Genomic DNA, 19,098 nt, shown 5'->3' with positions numbered 1-19,098 from the left:
GGCACATCCACCAGTAGGAGGCACACTATCAACTAAAGTTAAAAATTGTTTAATTCTACATTCTGTTATGCAGGATGATGTTGTGACTGTCTTTTTTTTTTAATGTAAAGCATAAAATTCAGTTTTCATTTATTTTCTCTTCGAACAGAAAAAACACGAGACATGGTGCTTGCAGCAAATGTTTGACTTTAATCCACTTTCTCGATGTGGTGGCATAAATGCAAAAAAAAGTGAGACGACAAACAAGGGGTATGCGTACGCATTCATGAAAATGATTGAAAAAGTGGACGGGTTTAAACGTCCATTTCGCTCTGGAGCAGTTGGATGCTTGAAAACATTTTTTTGTTCTTGTTCTCCACCTTTCATGGGGAACTTCATTCGGGCTTTGAAGCAACGAGTAAATGTGATAAAATACATCTATCAACTCATTCAACTGCTGGTCTCCTTTTATTTTCTCTACAAGCAAAAAACACAAAAACATCTTGTGCAGGTTTGTCATATCCGCTGAAAAATAATCCCTAAAATAAAGAAAAACAAACGCAAAGAAACTCCCAGATGCTTTAGATAAAACAACCAAACTCTTATTAGATTAAGTAAATCCCTTTTGATGAGCACCAAACCAAGGAGTGACACTTGAAAAATGAATCGGACACAATGCATGCAAAAGCTGCATGAACTGTAAGGAGACACACAGATGGACAGCTTTCATTGCATCACTAACTGTGCTCACTTCAGGTTTCTGTAAGTGTGGGACAGACTTAGTTCAGGGACGTGTCATGAAGAGCAACGATGTACAAATGTAGGAGAGGATGTTGATTCTGGGTTATTCATAACTAATGACAATCTATGTTGAGTTCAGGGGTCTGAGATAGTGTAGGAGAGCCCATGTTAGGTAGGCTGAGCAAACCAAAAAAAACTGCTGCACTTCCAATTTTTTTTCCAAACTGTGTTCAAGCATGTCATTGATAGATTCAATGTTTGATTTTCAATTTCTTCATGAAAAATCAAATGTTGAACTAATATTGTGAGAGCGTAAGAGTTTGAAAATTACTCATGCCAAAGTGAAGCTGTCACAAAATCTAGTCTACCCGAAAGCAAAGTTCTTGTCAAAACCACCTGAAAGCAAAGTGTTGTTTTTGCACACGCATTTAAAAGTAGTGATCAGGAGTTGTGTGTGTGTGTGTGTGTGTGTGTGTGTGTGTGTGTGTGTGTGTGTGTGTGTGTGTGTGCATGCGTGTATGCGTGCGTGTGTGTGTGCGTGTGTGTGTGTGTTTGCCAGGTTACACATTGATGGCATGAGCGTGCTTCTTGCACAGAGGTTTGTCTTTCTTGGAGTAGAAGGGTTGACCCTCCAGGTTCACGTGACACACCTGGAACGACGACAACAAAGTCAACCAACATTTATACTGACGATGGCAAATGTTCAATGCGCATCAAAGCTGAAACGAGCTTTTTTGACCTTCTAACATTTTGTTGAAATTGGACCTGACTTGACAAACAGAAATTATTTCTTCCATGAAATTGTCATTATTTCCAACAGTCTATTGCCTACATCTCGGCTGCATTACTTTGACTGTGCATGCGTGTGTGGACGACAATTTTTTTGTTTTGTCCAATCAGACTTCAGCCACTTGGTCTCCCGGTGGAGGTAAAGAGGGTGTGGCGTCGCCTGAAAGCGTTTCTCACCGCACACACGAAGCAGGTGTCGTGCCAGGTGTGACCGAGAGCCTCGATGAATTTATCTCCAGCTTCCACCGGGAAGTCGCAGCCGTGACACTTGGTACTGAACAGCGCCACGTAATCTGGCGGCGGAGCACAACGAGCGGCGTTGTTAACGACTCGCTCACGCCGTTCAAGTACACGAGGAGTGTCGGCGGCCTACCTTTCTCGCAGTATGGCTCTCCGTCCTCCATATGGAAAAGGCTGTTGCCAAAGGGTTTGCCGCAGGCAGCGCACACAAAGCAGGTAGTGTGCCACGTCTGCCTCAGAGCGTGCATCACTTCCTGCCAGGCCAGACAACAACAAGCAAACTACAACACCACCACCACATTCTTTTTGGTCAGAATTTTTTTTTTCCTTGACTGTGTCAAGTGGTCTGAAATAGTGTAGGACAGTCAGGTAAAGAGTAGAGACGTCCATGCTGACCGACTGGCTTGCGTGTTTCACACTTTACCCCCATAATCTTGATGCTGCAGCGGGCGCAGGTGGGGGCAAAGAACTCCTCGTAGCAGTTCTCGCAGTAAACGCTGTTCTGCTCCTCTACGAAGCTGACGTCTGCCAGTGACATGTTGCAGTAGTGGCAGTTGAACTCCTCCGGGTGCCACGAGCGGCCCAGCGCCACCAGGAACGGACCCCTGCGACCGACACAGACCAGTTACAGACTCGGACGGGACGGCAAAAGCAGGCCGGTATGCCTCTCGAGGTGATGTGGGGAAAGGTCGAGATGGTGTTTGGCGGCGGATGGGTTACCTGATGATGCTGTTGCAGGCTCCACACAACGGCGTACGGCTGCTGGCGGCAAACCTCTCGGCCCGTTGCGCCACCCCCCTGGCTACGGGGGGGAAGGGGCCGGGGCTAGGAGTGACTGGGGCAGGGCCGGGGGCGGCCGCTGAGGCCTTTGGGAGGAACTGGGGCGGCGGGGGCGCGGCTTGAGGCAGCGGAGGCGCCTTGATGACGGCAGTGGTGGTCTTGGTCGGGTCAAACTTATTGGCAAAGGAGCTGTCGGTTACCCAGGGGGGGCGGTTGCCACCCGCGTCGCCTGCTGCCTGGGGCGGAGCCAGGGCGGTGGGGTGGGGGTGAGCTTGGGGGATGTGTGGTGGCGGGTGAGCAGGCGGCGCAGCTGGAAGAGACAGGAAGCCTTAGTCAGGTGACCAACCTAAGATGGCAAGTAACTTGTGATTATCATTGAACCACCAAATCAACTGTAAAGCACCGTCGCAAGTTTCCACATCAAAAAAGATGTGCATCAATTGCCATGTCACGAAAGAGTTTCCCAGCAGCACACAAACACCACTCGCCCAACATATTTCCTCTTCGACTCATCCAGTTGCAACGGAACAAACCGCTGAAACGTCCTTATCGACAAACAGGGATGTCAACTTTCTTTTTATGACGAATTTGCCGGCTCACCTGGCTGCGACGGGTAGATGCAGGCCGTGCTGACTACCTTGGGAGGGGCGGAGCTGACGGGTATCTGAATGGAACTCTGCTGGGTGGGCGGGGCCTGCTGGTAGTGCTGTGGGGGCGAGGTTTGCGGCATGGGCGAGGCCTGCTGGTAATGCATAGTGAGCGAGCCTTGCTGGGCAGGGGGCACGGCGGCGGGGGCCGGCTGGCCAAATTGACTGGGGAGGAAGCAAAAGAGGATGCAAATCAAGGACCGAAAAAGAATGCATTAATTCCATCCATTTTCTGAACCGCTTTGTCACCACGGGGGTCCTGGGCGTGCTGGAGCCTATCCCAGCCGGCATCGGGCAGTAGGCGGGGGACACCCTGAACCGGTTGCCAGCCAATCGCAGGGCACACGGAGACGAACAACCATCCGCACTCGCACTCATACCTAGGGACAATTTAGAGTCTTCAATCGGCCTACCAAGCATGTTTTGGGGATGTGGGAGGAAACCGGAGTGCCCGGAGAAAACCCACGCGGGCTCGGGGATAACATGCAAACTCCACACAGGGAGGGCCGGAGGTGGAATCGAACCCGCACCCTCCTAACTGTGAGGCGGACGTGCTACCCAGTGCGGCACTGAGCCGCCCAGAAAGCATTAATTGATGATGAAAATGAGCAAGGTTAGAGTTGCGGCCTTCTTGCCAGTGCTTTCACTTTGCATTTGTGTTTGTCCCGTTCAGTAACATGCTCACTGTATTTTTTTTTTGCTCCATTTTCCTTTAACTTCACCCATAATTGGAGTCAAATAAAATTCCACACAGTTAACCCAAATTTTGTCTCGATACTCAAAGCAAAAATAAAGTAATAGACCAAGCAAGTATCCACGGAAATAGCCCCCAGCCCCAGTTGGCCATTCAGACAGCAGCGGTGAAATGGGCATGGAAGCTCAATGAAAGACCAGGATGGAGCGGTTGCCACGACGGCCATTGATGCATTCAGTCGGCGGCGGTACCTGGACACGGCCGCTTTATGTTGGACGCCGGAAGGCGACTGATGCTTCAGGCTGCAAGTGAAGGACACAAAAAAGTGCAAATGTCACCATCCGACACGTGTGGCTCAAAAAAGATTGACGTGCAAGCTTTGGAGCAGTTGGCAAGAGAAGAAAAGAGCCAGCATTTGATGCCTCAGTAGAAGGCAACACGTTCGCCTGGTAAAGACTGCAAGAAATGTGATTTATGTAAAACCACACAAGAAAGGCTCAACCTGAGTCTTCTTCACTCTCAAAGGTGTCAAGAATACACATCAAGATGCACGTATGTCAACAGTTTGTGGGGGAAAAACAAGAAGAATAAAACTGCACTTGAACTCACCCGACAGCAAGAATGTGAGTACGTACAGTAAAAGTGAACAATCACATACACACACAAAAGAGTGAGTCTTAGTATCGTGGGTCACTATTCAAATGCTGCTGTTGCTATGACGACAGAACAACCTGGACCGCTTTCGAAAGCTGGACCTACAAGTGACGCTTTCCTTGCACTTCACCTTGTCAAATACACCTGGACACTTTATTAGGTACAGCCAATATTAAGGCAATGAAATAACTTTGGGTGTTTGCGACAGGTTGGTGGGCAGGTGGTGAGGATGGAGGTGAGCTGAGGTAAGGTGGGCAGGGCGGGGCAGGGTGGCGTGGGACGTCCTGTGCAGGTTCTGAAGTGTGTGACGCAGCCTACCTGCTCTTTGTCAACACCTCAACATCCGCTTCCTCATCCTCCATTACTGTGAGACACAAACAAAATGGACGACGTGGAGTTAGCGATGCAAAGCATGTCCCGTGGGCCACAAAGCAAGGAGTCCACCGAGCATTTACATCACAGGTGTCAAACTCAAGGCGTGGACGAATTGGGCATCAAATTCATGTGCCATTACTGAAATTGCAAATTGTCTTCACTTTTAAAAATCATCTTTTTCAAATAGTTGAACAGTCTTCAGTCAGTTGTCAGTTTGTTTTGTAGCTTATACTGCTAGAATATGAGGCGTTCATACATTTATTCGGGTAGACATAATGGCCCTCCGAAGGAAACTATGACTACGATGCGGCCCGTGACAAAAATGAGTTTGACACCACTGATTCACATGATCGAGTCTACTGGAATATCTAAACAACACGGTGGAGGCCGTTTTCTCACCACACTGCGTTCCCGTTCCCATCATGTGGGCGAGTGTCTGGAAGCTTTTGGACTGGGTGCTGGCCTGGCGACGGCGTCCTCGCTCGTCCTCATCTTCCTCTGCGCTTTGGACCGCCTGGTAGACGGGCGAGGCGCTGTCCACCAGACGCTCTGGAAAGGGACTGGGAGCGGACACAGGGGGGAAGCCACCACCACCAATCCACCCACCCGCATAAGACCCCGACAACAAGTCAGCTCAGAGCTTTCTTTTGGGGGACTTTTTGGGTGACGAAATCAAATAAAAAAGTGGCTTCGGAATGAATTAAAGTCATAGTGGGGGGGGAAAGAATGCACAACAATGGTGCACAAAGAAGAAGAAAAACATGCCTGTGCTCAACACAGGAAATAAAGAAGTTCAGAACATTTGCGTATCATGATTGTCGCTTTCAATCTGAGTGATGGAGACTGATGACTGTCTGAGGACGAGCGCAGTTTTCACTGGATAATTTTTGTCATTTTGGACACAGCAATATTTTCATAGCAGACAAAAGCACAATGCAGCACTTGACACCATTCTCTCATTTGCCCTCAACCGCAACAACGCCCGCACAGGAGAGACAAGAGAGAGGAGAAGGAAAGCCAAAAATGCTTGCGCTTCCCGACAGTAGAGACCAAGTCAAGTGTGACGGGCGTGTCATTATTTATAGACAATTTGCTCCACTCCCAAGGCGATGACTGACTCCGACATTCCTGCAGAGTGAGATGATCCTTCTTGCAGTCTTTGAATGCGTTGCCACGCATTCACTCATTTCCTCCCCTCTAATCTGGGATTTTAGATTTTTTGAAAATTCCACAAAAAATGTATTTGTCGTGATTCGAGAGAGGAGGTGGGTAAAGGAAGAAGCAGTTGGGCAAGGGGGTCTCACCCGGTCTGGTCTCCCTTGGTCATGGTCTGCCCGGCGATGGCGTCCATGATGGCGTCCTGCGAGTACATGCTGATGGGCGTGTTGTACTGGGCGTGGACGATGGTGGCCTTGCCTCCCGGGCCCGTCACCTCGATGGCCTTGTGGCTAGCCGTGCCGCCCTGCTTCACCACCGCGCCGCCGACGGCGCTGAGAGGTGAGGACGGCGTACGGGTGAAAAGAAGTGCGGGCCTTTCGACCGCATGATGTCATCATTCACGCAATGCAAAGTCAGGCATGATGACTGCTCACGCCTGAATAAAATACCCTCGCATGCACTTCTGAAACCCTCTCTTACTCAGACACGCACACACACGCACATGCTCACGCACACACACACGCACACAACTGCACAACAAAAATGGCAGTTTAATGGTCAGAGTTTGTCAGTAGTGTGTGAAAACTGCTCTCATGCAACTTTCATGAGAGCATTTTCTGTCACGTGGGAGAGAGCGTTTGGCAGAGTAAATTTCAGGTGCAAATCGGGTGTGTCAGAAGACAATTTGAAAGTGTGTCAGCAGTGAGTGCGACGGCGTTTGTGCAGTGTGTGAGAGGTAATTCAGAACTCTGTGCCTTACAACCCCTCACAAGCACAGAACCTGTCATCTGGGATCGACATGCTTCCGCCAATCAAATGTCAGCGCCAGCACTGCGTGACCTTTGCCGTCACGGCGAGCGTCAGACAAGCCGGCGCCGACCGCCAACGCAACATAGCAATCCAACGCAACACAGCAACACCGTTGTTCCTTTAGCCGCGAATGCACCTTTGCTTGGCAGCTTCGCTTGATTAGTTTCACACACACACACGCACGCAGACACACACACACACACACACACACACACACACACACACACACACACACACCAAGCCAGTTGAAATGTCAATATGGCCTTTAAAGATCAAATGCGGAAAATAAGACAGCCTGAAGAGATTGTGACCGATTGTGTCCCCTTGCGCGATGCTAAGCTAACTTTAACCTCAAGTGCATTGGACTCTAAGCCGTTTCCTTTTGCTCTGTCTCTTTTTTCCCGGCGCACATTGTCTGATCTGTAATCTGTCAATCAGTTAATGGTCCAAAATAATGATGTCACCTCACTTTCAGGCTCAGCTGCCCCAAAGTAACCGGGAACCATTCACATATTATGGTCCTCAGGAAACAAAAAGCCAACATTTGGAGGGGGACAGTGTTATCAAAAGTTGTCAACTAACTTGATAATGCACGACAGCTACTTTGAAGGTCCTAGACGATATCATTACTTCCCTGGATACCAAGCAGATTTGTGTTGCTGCCTTCGTTGACCTGACTAAGGCCTTTGACTCCGTCATCCATTCCATCCTCCTGCAGATGCTCTCTATTATTAGCCTGTCATCACACGCATGTGATTGGTTTGCCAGCTATCTAAATAATCGACTCCAGCCAATTAAATTGGAAAATACTCTTTCTGACCCTCTCACCATCTCCAAAGGGGTTCCTCAAGGCTCGATCCTAGGCCCATTGCTGTTCTTCATTTATATTAATGATGTAGTCAAGTATGTCGGCAGTTCAAAGCTCCACCTTTATGCTGATGATACTATCCTATACTCTGAAGGTCCTTCTCTGCATTCTGCAGCATCCTCATTACAATTTAGCTTCACCTCCGTTGAGCAATATTGCCATAATCTCCATCTCCTTCTTAACACTAAGAAAACCAAATGCATAATTTTTGATTGGTCTCGTGCTGCCAACAACATCTCTAAAATATTTTGTGCAGATGGCACTGAACTCGAATTTGTAAATTGTTACAAATATCTTGGTTCATGGTTGGACTTGTCCCTCTCCTTCACTACCCACATAAAACACCTACAATCAAAAGTCAAATCTCATCTATTGCAATAAGGCCTCCTTCACCCGTGCAGCTAGACACTCTCTTGTCAAAATGACCATCCTGCCCATTTTTGATTATGGCGACACCATCTATAGGATGGCATCCCACTCCACTCTCAAAAAGCTGGACCCTCTTCACCACTCCGCTATCCACTTCGCCACAGGTGTGCACTTCTCCACTCACCACTGTGATTTGTATCAATTAATTGATTGGACATCACTCCACACCCAACGACTTCACCATTGATTTCACCTCATTTACAAATCCATACTCAGGATGTCACCTCCCTATCTCTCCTCCCTCCTGCACCGTCATCATTGTTCCCTCAATCTAAGGTCCACTAATCTTATTAAATTCACCATACCCAAAACTCTTTCGGTCAAAACTCCTTCCATTTCTCTGCAGCTTATGATTGGAATACTATGCAAAATACCCTTAAATTCACGGTCATCACATTATTTGCAGTTTTCAAACAAAAATTGCAACAAGTTTTAACCGACACTTGCACCTGTTAGTTTAAATATGTTGTTATATTGTATAGTTTTATTGTTCTTGGTTGCTGTTCTTTATTTTTTATTGTGTATGTATATCAATCAATCAATCAATCAATCAAGTCAAGTTTATATAGCCCTAAATCACAAGCAGTCTCAAAGGGCTCTGTCCTCTGCATTTAACCCATCCCCATGTGATTTTGATCCATCCCCTGGGGGAGAGGGGAGCAGTGAGCAGCAGCGGCGCCGCGCTCGGGAATCATTTTTGGTGATCTAACCCCCCAATTCCGACCCTTAAATGCTGAGTGCCAAGCAGGGAGGCAATGGGTTCCATTGTTATAGTCTTTGGTATGACCCGGCCGGGGTTTGAACCCACAACCTTCCAGTCTCAGGGCGGACACTCTACTACTAGGCCACTGAGCTGAACAATTATAACCTTGTTTTATTTATTTATTTATTTATTTATTTATTTATTTTTAGTACTCCATCCCCCACACCCCTCAAAGAGCCATTGTTCTTCGGGTCAGGCCGCAGTTGCAAATAACAACTTGTTCTTAATTGTTTGCCTGGGTAAATAAAGGTTAAATAATTTCAGAAAAATAATAAAATGAGGCCACCTGCCAGGGGTTAGTAGCACCATATCACTGCAAATTAACAAAACTCAACCAGCCCAGTTCAGCAGCTCCTTCCTGGCGGCACATGCCGTGCAACGTTAAAGTCCGCGCTGCCATGACAACATAAACACACACACACACACACACTTGATACTTGATGCGCTCGGCACGACGATACTAACTTGGGAACAGGGGGACTGAAAACCTGGTTTTGGCCATGGGCAGAGGAGGAAAGCGGCCAGCCAATATGAGGACGATGAAGAGAGAGAACATTAGTCACATGACATCACTTTCAGTTTGTGGGAAGAGGATGACAAGGAGGAGGGGGCTCCAGTACGGAGGAGAAAGGTGAGTGACCTCATGACAAATTACGTTATCTGCTGCTTCTCTGCAAGAGTGCCTCGTCTATTGTGCCAGAATGACTGAAAAGGCTCCACACAGATATACGTAAGAAGGTTCTAATTTTAATGAGTGGCATTGATTCAAAACTCCAAATGGCGGACAGAAGCAGCTCAAAATGTTGCAATTCATTCCTTGCATCCCGCTTGTGGACAAACACAACGAATGAGCCTGGAACTCGGCCCTGGTGGGGCTTGAAAAGGTTGGACTGAAGTCAAGCGACAAGGAGGGCTCATCAATCAAGCCTTTGGTCAAATATCTTGCGTGTCCAAGGGAGCGAGAGCACAACCGGCTGCTCCCGGCCAAAGGCATGCTGGGCAATGGAGTCGGAGCTCTGTTGCACAACGTCCTCACTCGCGCTCGCCTCCAAACAGTCAACAGGAGACACCCTCGCTCCAAAAGCGGGCTGAGCAAACTGATCACAAATTCTTTCTGTCTCATCTTGGAATCTAAATTCTTTCGTCCAGTCAACAGTCAGTCTTGTTAATTAGTGGCCGTTTTCCCCTAAAAGTGATGAATCAAAATCAATTTCTTTCTTAGACTATTTAATTAAATAAATTAATAGTATCAATATAATACGAAAATGCCGGCCCAATAAGTTTTTTAAATTAATTGGTATTGATTGAATTGTTTGCAAATAATGAATTGAACAAGCATACCATCCATCCACCCATCAACCATCCCGCTTATGCGGGGGAGGGGCATTCCCAGGCCAGTTAGGAGACAATGTCGTGTCCTGGCTCGCCCCCAGGGACTCTCTAATTTTCCTCCCACGAGCCTTGACGGACAGCCTCCCTTACTGTCCGTGTCCTCTGGCGGGTTCGGGGGTTGCCGCCACGACCGAGCAGCTTACAGCTGCAGCTCCGGTCGGCCACCTCAACGATGGAGGCAAGGAACACTCAGACTCAATGTCGTGGGATGGGCTCCAGAGCACGGGCGAGCCTCGTGAGCACGAGCGCTTCAGGAAATGGATGGGTGGATGAAATGAACCATTTTACAAACATATTTTCTTTTTTTCTAATCCTGTGTCCATATGTCAAATCAAAAGTGGAAGTTGAGCACCAAAATTTGCCCACCTGCTTTCATTCTGACAGCAAATGTTCTGAAGCTCTTGCTTTTTGCCTTCACTGCCATGTTTGGATGTTTTTGTTGTTGCTGTTCCCCCCACCCCCATTCTGGCTACGTACCCCGCGGGGAGGCCTGCCTGAATGGCCGCCATCTCCTTCAGAGTTTCCTCTGAGTACAGGCCGACGGGCGAATTATACTGCTTCCTGTGGGCGGGGCTGCCAGCCGATTGGGCGGGCCCCGGTGAGCCGCCGTGGACTGGCGGGCGACCGTTCACCTGAGACCACGGCCAGGGAGGAGATGAGCAGAAGAGGTCCATCAATTAAATTCTGTTCTAAACTATGTTCAAAGTTACCACTAGGAAGCAGCATCAGGTTGTGCGACAGAAAATATAAGTGACCCTAACATGTAGCGCAGTGGTTCTCAAAAAGGGGTCCCCGGCGAGCCGTCGCTTGGGCGTCTACAAATATTTTGCAACTCATCTCATTCTGATGTGTGCTGGTTTGAAAAAGTGCATATCGCCCTATTGGAACAGGTGTATCAATTCAGCAACAATACGATGTCACTTTGTGAATCAACTTTGGCAAAAATAAATTATTTTTGAAAAATATTGTTTTTGGAAAATAAGCCCCCCCCCCGCCCCCACCAAGAATAAAAGGCACAATACAAGAATTTAAAAAAAAAATTGGAAATCCACTTGGTAAGTCTGTCTTTCAAAATTCTTAAATTTGTACTTGAATATTATTACCGGTTAGCTTTGAAAAATACTACTTCATTATAACGAATCTTTAATATATAAATATATTTAAATATATATGAATATTTAAATCATAAAATGACAAATTCTCTTTCAATTCCGAAAATATTTCGAATGAGCTCGTTGGGATGAAGAAGGGGAAACATGCGACCCAGAAGGGGTTCTGGGAGCCCCAAAGTTTGAGAAGCTCTGTATGAGGTATATAGCCAAATTCATTTTGATGTTGTAAGCCCGTTTTGACAATGCTGTCTGCTTTGGGAGGCAAAAGGTCCCATTTGAGGTCAAGAGAATTGTGATGCGCTGCGGGAAAGCTCACCTGCTGGTGAGGGATTATTGGAACACAGGCGTCGATTCTTGGCGTTGGCATGACAACAGGACGCTTCGCCCTTTACAGAGAGGGACAAATGTTCATTTGACATGCTGAAAATGCTAAACGTCATGCTACAATGTGACAGTACAAATAAATTCATAACTTCATTTGCTCCCTCCTAACCCTCCCTCTAGGTTGTTGCTCGAAATGATTGAGCCAATTTTGTCACTGTTGGCCACGCATGTTCTCCACAGGCGCAAGTCATTTGTTTGATTTTTGAGGGGCCAATAAACATCTTCATCTCCACATGCTCGCAACGCTCTCGCTGGGGGAGGACAAAATCCATCATCATTGCGTGTTATCTGCATCACCCGCAGCGCTGGTGCTCAGTTATGAGAAAGCGCTCAGCGTGCACCGGCCGACATTCATTTCCTCAGTCAACTTATCAGATCTTATCTGTTGGGGGGGGGGGGGAAACAAATCTTTGGGGCAACCAGGGGGCCACGTCTACATCCGTGCCCCTGCCCTCCGGAAGGAGCAGTTATTAAGTATGCACAAAAAATAAAAGTCTCCCCAAGAGACACATCAATCTTAACACAGCTTCCCTCAACATCCAATGCAATATTTTGGCTCATATACGTCCTTCGGGTAGCCCCACCTTGTGTGTGTGTGTGTGTTTTTTTTTAAATAAACGTTACGTACAGAGAGTCGAAGGTTCCCAACATGTGCGACAACGGGCATGATGCATTTGGCAACTGACTTTGTTATCGATCGCCTTCCACCGCGGGCTCCTTTCTCGTCATAAGCAAAATGAAAATATGAAAATAATTCCACTCATGTTTCTTAGTCACAAGTTGCTTTCTTTGAAATTTTTTGCCAGGGAGGCCACAGAAGTGGCTCGATATAGCGAGCAAATTGCTTTTGGAAGCGCTTTACTCTAGTGGGTGGGTCATGTGACGTCTTTTTCCCCAGGATCAACTTCCAGGCATCCACAGAGACAACATCTTCGTATCTGCTCACATCTTTGGGCTGTATATTACTACTGTATTATTACTTTTCTTTTCCTCTTCAAATAATATTTGGTGGAAATGGAAAGTGAGCTGCTTGAGAAATATTTCAAGAGTCAAACAGCTTTAGTTCAAAACGTTTGGTGGAAGCATTTTTTTTTAATACTGCCACAAGGTGTACACACAGTATTTTTGTGTTTTATATGAATTTGGGGGAGATCCGTTGAAAAACATACTGTATTGGACGAGTACAGTCATTGGTGGCCCAGAAAAATAAATAAACAGCTGGATTCTGCAGGTAAAACGCTCGCTCTCTGTGGTAATTGGCGGCACAACCAGAGGCTTTGTTTTTTAGAGGGGGAGGCTATTTGCGGCTGGGTTCGGGCCCTGTGACTGTACGTTGCGTCTCTGTGTGACGGCGATGTGGCGCTTGGCCCGCCAGGTTCCATTTCGAAGGCACAGGCGGTTAAAAACAAGACGTGTGGACCGGAGGACCGTTCGCACTTACTTGGTCATGGTGAGTGCCAGATTGTAGTTGGCCATCTTGATCTTGTTCTGGGCCTCCAGGTGGGTCATGCCCTCCGTGCTCACACCGTCAATGGCCATGATGACGTCGCCCTGGACCAGGTCGGCGTGTGCCGCCTTGCTACCCGGCGTGATCTGGACAAAATCGGAGCAGGCAAACATGAATCGGTAAGAATTGCTTAAGATCTAGAGAAGAGAGCGTCCAGGTGTGAGTTGTGGTCACCAGCAGTGATCTTATTGTTTTTCCTCGAGACGAGGCAGACAAAGTGGCTGGGAAGAGGCTATTCTGGGATTCCCTCAATTTGGATAGGCGCTTGAGAATGGGTGGATGATCCTAAAGACTGTATTGCCTACTGCAAATGACCCAAATGATGTCACAAAATCTGTGTGGAACTTTAAAGGTCCCGATGCTTGAGTGTTTCTGAGTAGACTAAAAATATCTGAAACATCTGTGGAGGTTAGCTTGACCATCTTAAAGTAACGACCCTGTGCACTTCTAAGAGTAGATGCTAACAGAAGAACTAACTTATGAGACAAGTGTGTGCTGGCTGACCTTCAGTAGCTAAAAACAGCAGTGTGCCTGTCAACAGTTGCACTATAACAGCGGTGCTGTGCAGAGGTAGCTGCTCAGCCCTTGAGAATTCTCGATTCGGGTCCAGTACCGGCAAAAATTAAAGCTGCTATTCTGTAGAAATATTGCAAGGCAAAGTAATACCAAGAAAATTTTAAGTAAATTAAGCTTTGTAGATTTAAGTAAACGGGAGCTATGCGCATTTCAAGTATAAAAACGGCCACAGTAATGGTCATATTTAAAATATTGACGTCTTGGCTTTAAATCTCGATTTAAAACTTGCCCAGCCTCACCTTCAGACGTATGAATTTTGGAGTCCTTAACTGGCACTTCCATCTGTTAGTTCATCAAATGGACCCTGATCCAACACTGCACAGCATCTACACCAGGGGTGTCAAACTCTTTTTTTTCCTCAGGCCGCATCGTAGTCAGTTTCTTTTGGAGGGCCTATATGACTGTCAACTGTCAATGTATGAACACCTCATAATATACAGGACTGTCTCAGAAAACGAGAATATTGTGGTAAAGTTCTTTATTTTCTGTAATGCAATTAAAAAAACAAAAATGTCATACATTCTGGATTCATTACTAATCAACTGAAATATTGCAAGCCTTTTATTATTTTGATATTGCTAATTATGGCTTATAGCTTAAGAAAACTCAAATGGGCTGCTCTTATTTGTCTATTTATTTATTTATTGTTTATTTATTTGGGTTATTTGCTTATTACTTATTCGTTGCTCTTGTCTGTTCGTTTTTACTCTTTGTGCTATTTGATGTGAGTGTTGTGTACTGTGTCTAGTCACCGTGGGACGTGGGAAACGTAATTTCGATCTCTTTGTGTGCCTTGACGTGAAGAAATTGACAATAAAGCGGACTTTGACTTTGATATCCTATCTCATCCTATCTAAAAAAATTAGAACATTTGTTCAGACCAAGTGGAAAAAAAAAAAAGATTTATCACAGCAAAACAAAATCAAACATTTGAACATGTCCATTGTCTCCCAAACCATCGCTGACTGCGGGAACATCACACTGGATTTCAAGCAACTTGGATTTTGCTCCTCTCCAGCCTTTGTCCAGTCTCTGGTGCCTTGACTTCCAAATGAAATACATAACTTGCTTTCGTCTGAAAAGAGGACTTTGGACCACTCTGGAACTGTCCAGTGCTTCTTTTCCATAGCCCAAGTCAGATGCTTCTTCCATTGTCTTGAGTTCAGAAGTGGCTTGACCATGGGAATACGGCTATTGAAGGCCATTTCCCGGACAGGTTTGTGAACAGTGGCTTTTGATACCTGGACTCCAGCTTCAGTCTACTGTCTTTGAAGCTCCCCAAAATTCTGGAAGCGACTCTTCTTCACAAGGCTGCGGTCATCTCTCTTGGTTGTGCAGCGTTTCCTGCCACATTTCCCTCTTCCAACAGACTTTTTGTGGATATGCTTTAAAACTGCACTCTGTGAACAGCTTGCTCTTTGAGAAATTTCTTTTAGTGTCTTACCCTCCTGATGGAGGGTGTCAATGATGGTCCTCTGGACAGCAGTCAGATCAGCAGTCTTCCCCATACTTGTGATTTAGTTTACTGAACCAAGCTGAGTGTTTTTCAAGGCTCAGGAAGCCCTTGCAGGTGTTTCGAGTTACTTAGACAATTCAAGTGATTAGTTGAAAACCCTGCTAGTATACTTGTTAGGGTTGATTAGTTTGATCCTATGCTTATGTTGGACTGTAACCTGTAATAAATAACATAGCTTGTCCTGTCTTAACAAAGTAGTAGAACAAAGTGCTAAGATCCTTTGAACTGATTGACCAACTGCAGAGGAAGCAATCAGAGGTGTTCTGTTTACACAACATCGTAAAACACCCCCTGCTGTGCCCCCCCCCCAGAGGCCAGGGGTTCACACCCCACCTTGGCCACTCTCACCCCCACCCTACGTCTCTCAATAAATACTCTCTCGCAAGAATCCAAAGGCAGACTTTGTTCGAACATTGCTGTACCTACAGTAACGAACAGATTCTCCACTTGCAAGTGCTTAAAGGGCATACTGTCTTCCGTGTGGTTCTTGCAAAATAAGTTAGAGTGAACATCTCTAACAATACTTATTCATGATATTCTAATATTTTGAGATAGGATATTTAAGTTTTCTTAAACTGTATGCCATAATCAACAATATTAAAATAATAAAAGGCTTGCAATATTTCAGTTGATTTGTACTGAATCCAGAATCTATGAAAATTTTGGTATTTTAATTGCATTACAGAAAATAAAGAACTTTATCACAATATTCAAATTTTCTGAGACAGTCCTGTATACAGTATAAGCTACAAAACAAAATGACAACTCATTTTCTAATCAGTCTAGTAAAAACTGGTCCCCAAAAAAATATTTAGAAGTGAAGACAATTTGCAATTTTAGTAATTTGATGCATGATTTGTCTTCGCGGGCCACATAAAATGACAGGGCGGGCCACATCTGGTCCCCGGGCCTCAGGTTTAACACCGGTGACCTACACTATCTATCATGAGATGTGGTGAAGGTAGTCCACTCTGCATCCAATGCAGTCTGATTAGACAAAAAATTGAGCATTTTTCGCAAAACGGGCACATGACGCAGCGCACTTGTGGACCGCTGCAGTCTAGTAGTCTAGACCATCGAGACCAACCGACGTTTGGCGCTGAGAGTGAATCCGGATGGTTATATCAAAGCACAGAGTTGCGAGACCCCAGAACTTTCTTGGGCATCCAAATGCATCTCTGGAGCAGCTTTAACGCGGCAGACTACATTTGATTCTGAACATGATTTGACTTTGACATTGGGGAATGTTGCGGTCAACTTCTGGCATGCAGCACTTCATCCTCACAAAAGAATCAGAAGTTGAGAACATCAGAGAGAAGTTGATCAAACGTCAAGAACGTTTCTGACTCTCTTGCTTCAGGTGTTCAAAATAGAGTGGTGATCTTAAGTCAGTCGTCATCAACCGAGGACGGAATGCATGCTCTGCAGAGGATGATGAGAGCGTCCGACCCCAATCGTGGACGATTGAATGGTCCAGATTTGTTCTGTGTATTTGGCGCAGGCAGTCGCGAGGCGCCATCATAGCAAACCATAAGACCCCTTACACCAGGGGTGTCAAACTCATTTCTTTCGCAGGCCGCATTGTGGTCATAGCTTCTTTAGGCGGGCCATTATGACTGTCAACCTAAATAAATCTATAAGCACCTCATATTATATACTGTAAAAGCTACAAAACAAACTGTCAAATAACTCGTTTTCAAATCAGACGAGTAAAAACTGGTTAAATATAAAAAAAAAGATATTAAAAGTGAAGACAATGACACCTCATATTATAATCTAATATATAACAACATAAAAAAAGATATTAAAAGTGAAGACAATGACACCTCATATTATATACAGTAAAAGCTACAAAACAAACTGACAAATAACTTGTTTTCAAATCAGATGAGAAAAAACAGGTCAAATATAAAAAAAAAAAAAAAAAGATTATTAAAAGTGAAGACAATTTGCAATTCTAGTAATGAGACACGAATTTGATGCACAATTTGTTTCGCGGGCCACATAAAATGAAGTGGCGGGCCATATCTGGCCCCCCGGCCTTGAGTTTGACACCTGTGCCTTACACACTTGAAATCATACACACACCATGTTACCACACGTGCATTAAACCTCTGTTGGCATCGTCACAGTTTGGAGTACCACACCCTTTTTATCGCACACCTCACACGTGTGCACCATATGGGTGTGTGTGTTCTATTTGGGGTGGCTTTACACACTTCACCCCAACCGGATGCAACACACACTCATATCCCCTGCTGCAGCAGCTTGTAATGTTGCACACCTGCATACACTCGAGCAGTTTGTTGTATGTTGTAACACATCTCCGTATGTTGAAAAGTCAAAGTTGCCAGATGAGCAGAGCGTCCCGACTCAGGGCTTTCGACTTTGTCTATTCCGAGCGCACGTAAAACCAACACCGCTTCCACTTTTAGGCCTGCGCAGATCCGCTTTCGGACGCCCTGGATAAATGCTGGCAGCTGCCACGCCCCCCACCCCCAGAGACACACACACACACAGTACCCCACCCAGACAACTCACTTGTGCCCTCAAAAGACTTCTGTCCTCAGGACCCCGTGTGGCAAGCAATGAGCAAGCTTCTTTTTTTTTTCTCATCCTGTGTACGGTGTGAGCACTCACAAAGGGTGGGACAGAACCAATAAGAACCAACCACGGTTTATTGAACACTGAACAGAGCCAATCTGAGTTGATTCCCAAGAAGTCTTTGCACTAGGACTGCAACTCATTAGTTCAATCATAGCTTAATTCCCAATCAAATCGTGAATTTAATTTTCCCGTTTCCTTCTTTAAAAACAAAAAATGATTTCAAATTGCCAGAAAATGGATGGATGGATGGATGGATGGATGGATGGATGGATGGATGGATGGATGGATGGATGGATGGATGGATGGATGGATGGATGGATGGATGGATGGATGGATGGAGTACAGGCAAAGCAATAACCTAAACTGATTCAGTTATTAGATTGCTTTGCAAAATCTGCAAAAATGTTGACCTTTCCTTGCCGGGTTAACCCTATGGAGAAGCTTCTTCTTATTCCTCTAAGACACCCAAATATTACCTGTTCTCCGCAGAGGATAAAGAATACACGCCAGTTCTCTGTGTTTTATTCTTGCTCCTTGTTGTGATGTGAGCCGAGTTACCGGCACCGTAGAGCGCGCATATCTCAAGGTGAGAATTCAGCCAAACAATCGCTGGCATCTCTAAAACCTCGTCTGAAGGGTCACTCACTGCGCTGGACTGGGCCATTAACGCTCTTTCTGATTGTGAATCATATGAAGATGTACAAGAAGGTGAGCGTCATCTTACCCGGGAGATGGTGAGCGGCATGTTGAAGTCCTTGCCTCCCTGCAGCCGGAAGCCCCAAGGTCCCGGGCCGGGCAGCGACACCGTGTATGAGCTCATGTTCCAAGCAGGGCAAAGTTCCCTTATCTTAAAAATGAGGTAACTGGTTTTTCTTGTTGTTGTCTTTGCTCAGTAGTCTGAAACAGGCAGAGCGGACGAGGGCTGACCAGGGGCCTCTGAGAGCACAAGAAGATGATGTGAACACAACAAAAAAGTGTGAGGAAGTCGAGGAGGACTCGCCTGGTCGGACGGGTTGAAGTGACAGGCTAAGAATAGACACAGATAGTCGGTAGGCATTGTGCGGCATGGGGGGGGGG

The 19,098-nt window shown here is 46.0% G+C and overlaps 1 protein-coding gene across 1 annotated transcript; it reads right to left on the bottom strand.

The window, feature by feature from the left end:
- Positions 1 to 192: 192 nt before the first annotated feature.
- LOC147038904 (LIM domain-binding protein 3-like) lies at positions 193 to 18,841 on the bottom strand. The gene is made up of 10 exons (XM_085904871.1): positions 18,746 to 18,841; positions 13,257 to 13,408; positions 11,752 to 11,817; positions 6,204 to 6,431; positions 3,130 to 3,341; positions 2,470 to 2,839; positions 2,174 to 2,354; positions 1,883 to 2,003; positions 1,687 to 1,802; positions 193 to 1,370 (listed from the first exon to the last, which is right to left on the bottom strand). Exons 1-10 carry the CDS (start codon positions 18,839 to 18,841, stop codon positions 1,281 to 1,283), a joined length of 1,632 nt encoding a protein of 543 aa, XP_085760997.1. The 3' UTR covers positions 193 to 1,280.
- Between the last annotated feature and the right edge of the window lie 257 nt (positions 18,842 to 19,098).

The sequence above is a fragment of the Syngnathus leptorhynchus genome, unplaced genomic scaffold, assembly GCF_054491065.1.
Source record: "Syngnathus leptorhynchus isolate UIUO unplaced genomic scaffold, UIUO_Slep HiC_scaffold_27, whole genome shotgun sequence".
Taxonomy (NCBI): domain Eukaryota; kingdom Metazoa; phylum Chordata; class Actinopteri; order Syngnathiformes; family Syngnathidae; genus Syngnathus; species Syngnathus leptorhynchus.
This window is presented reverse-complemented; position numbering and strand designations above follow the sequence as displayed.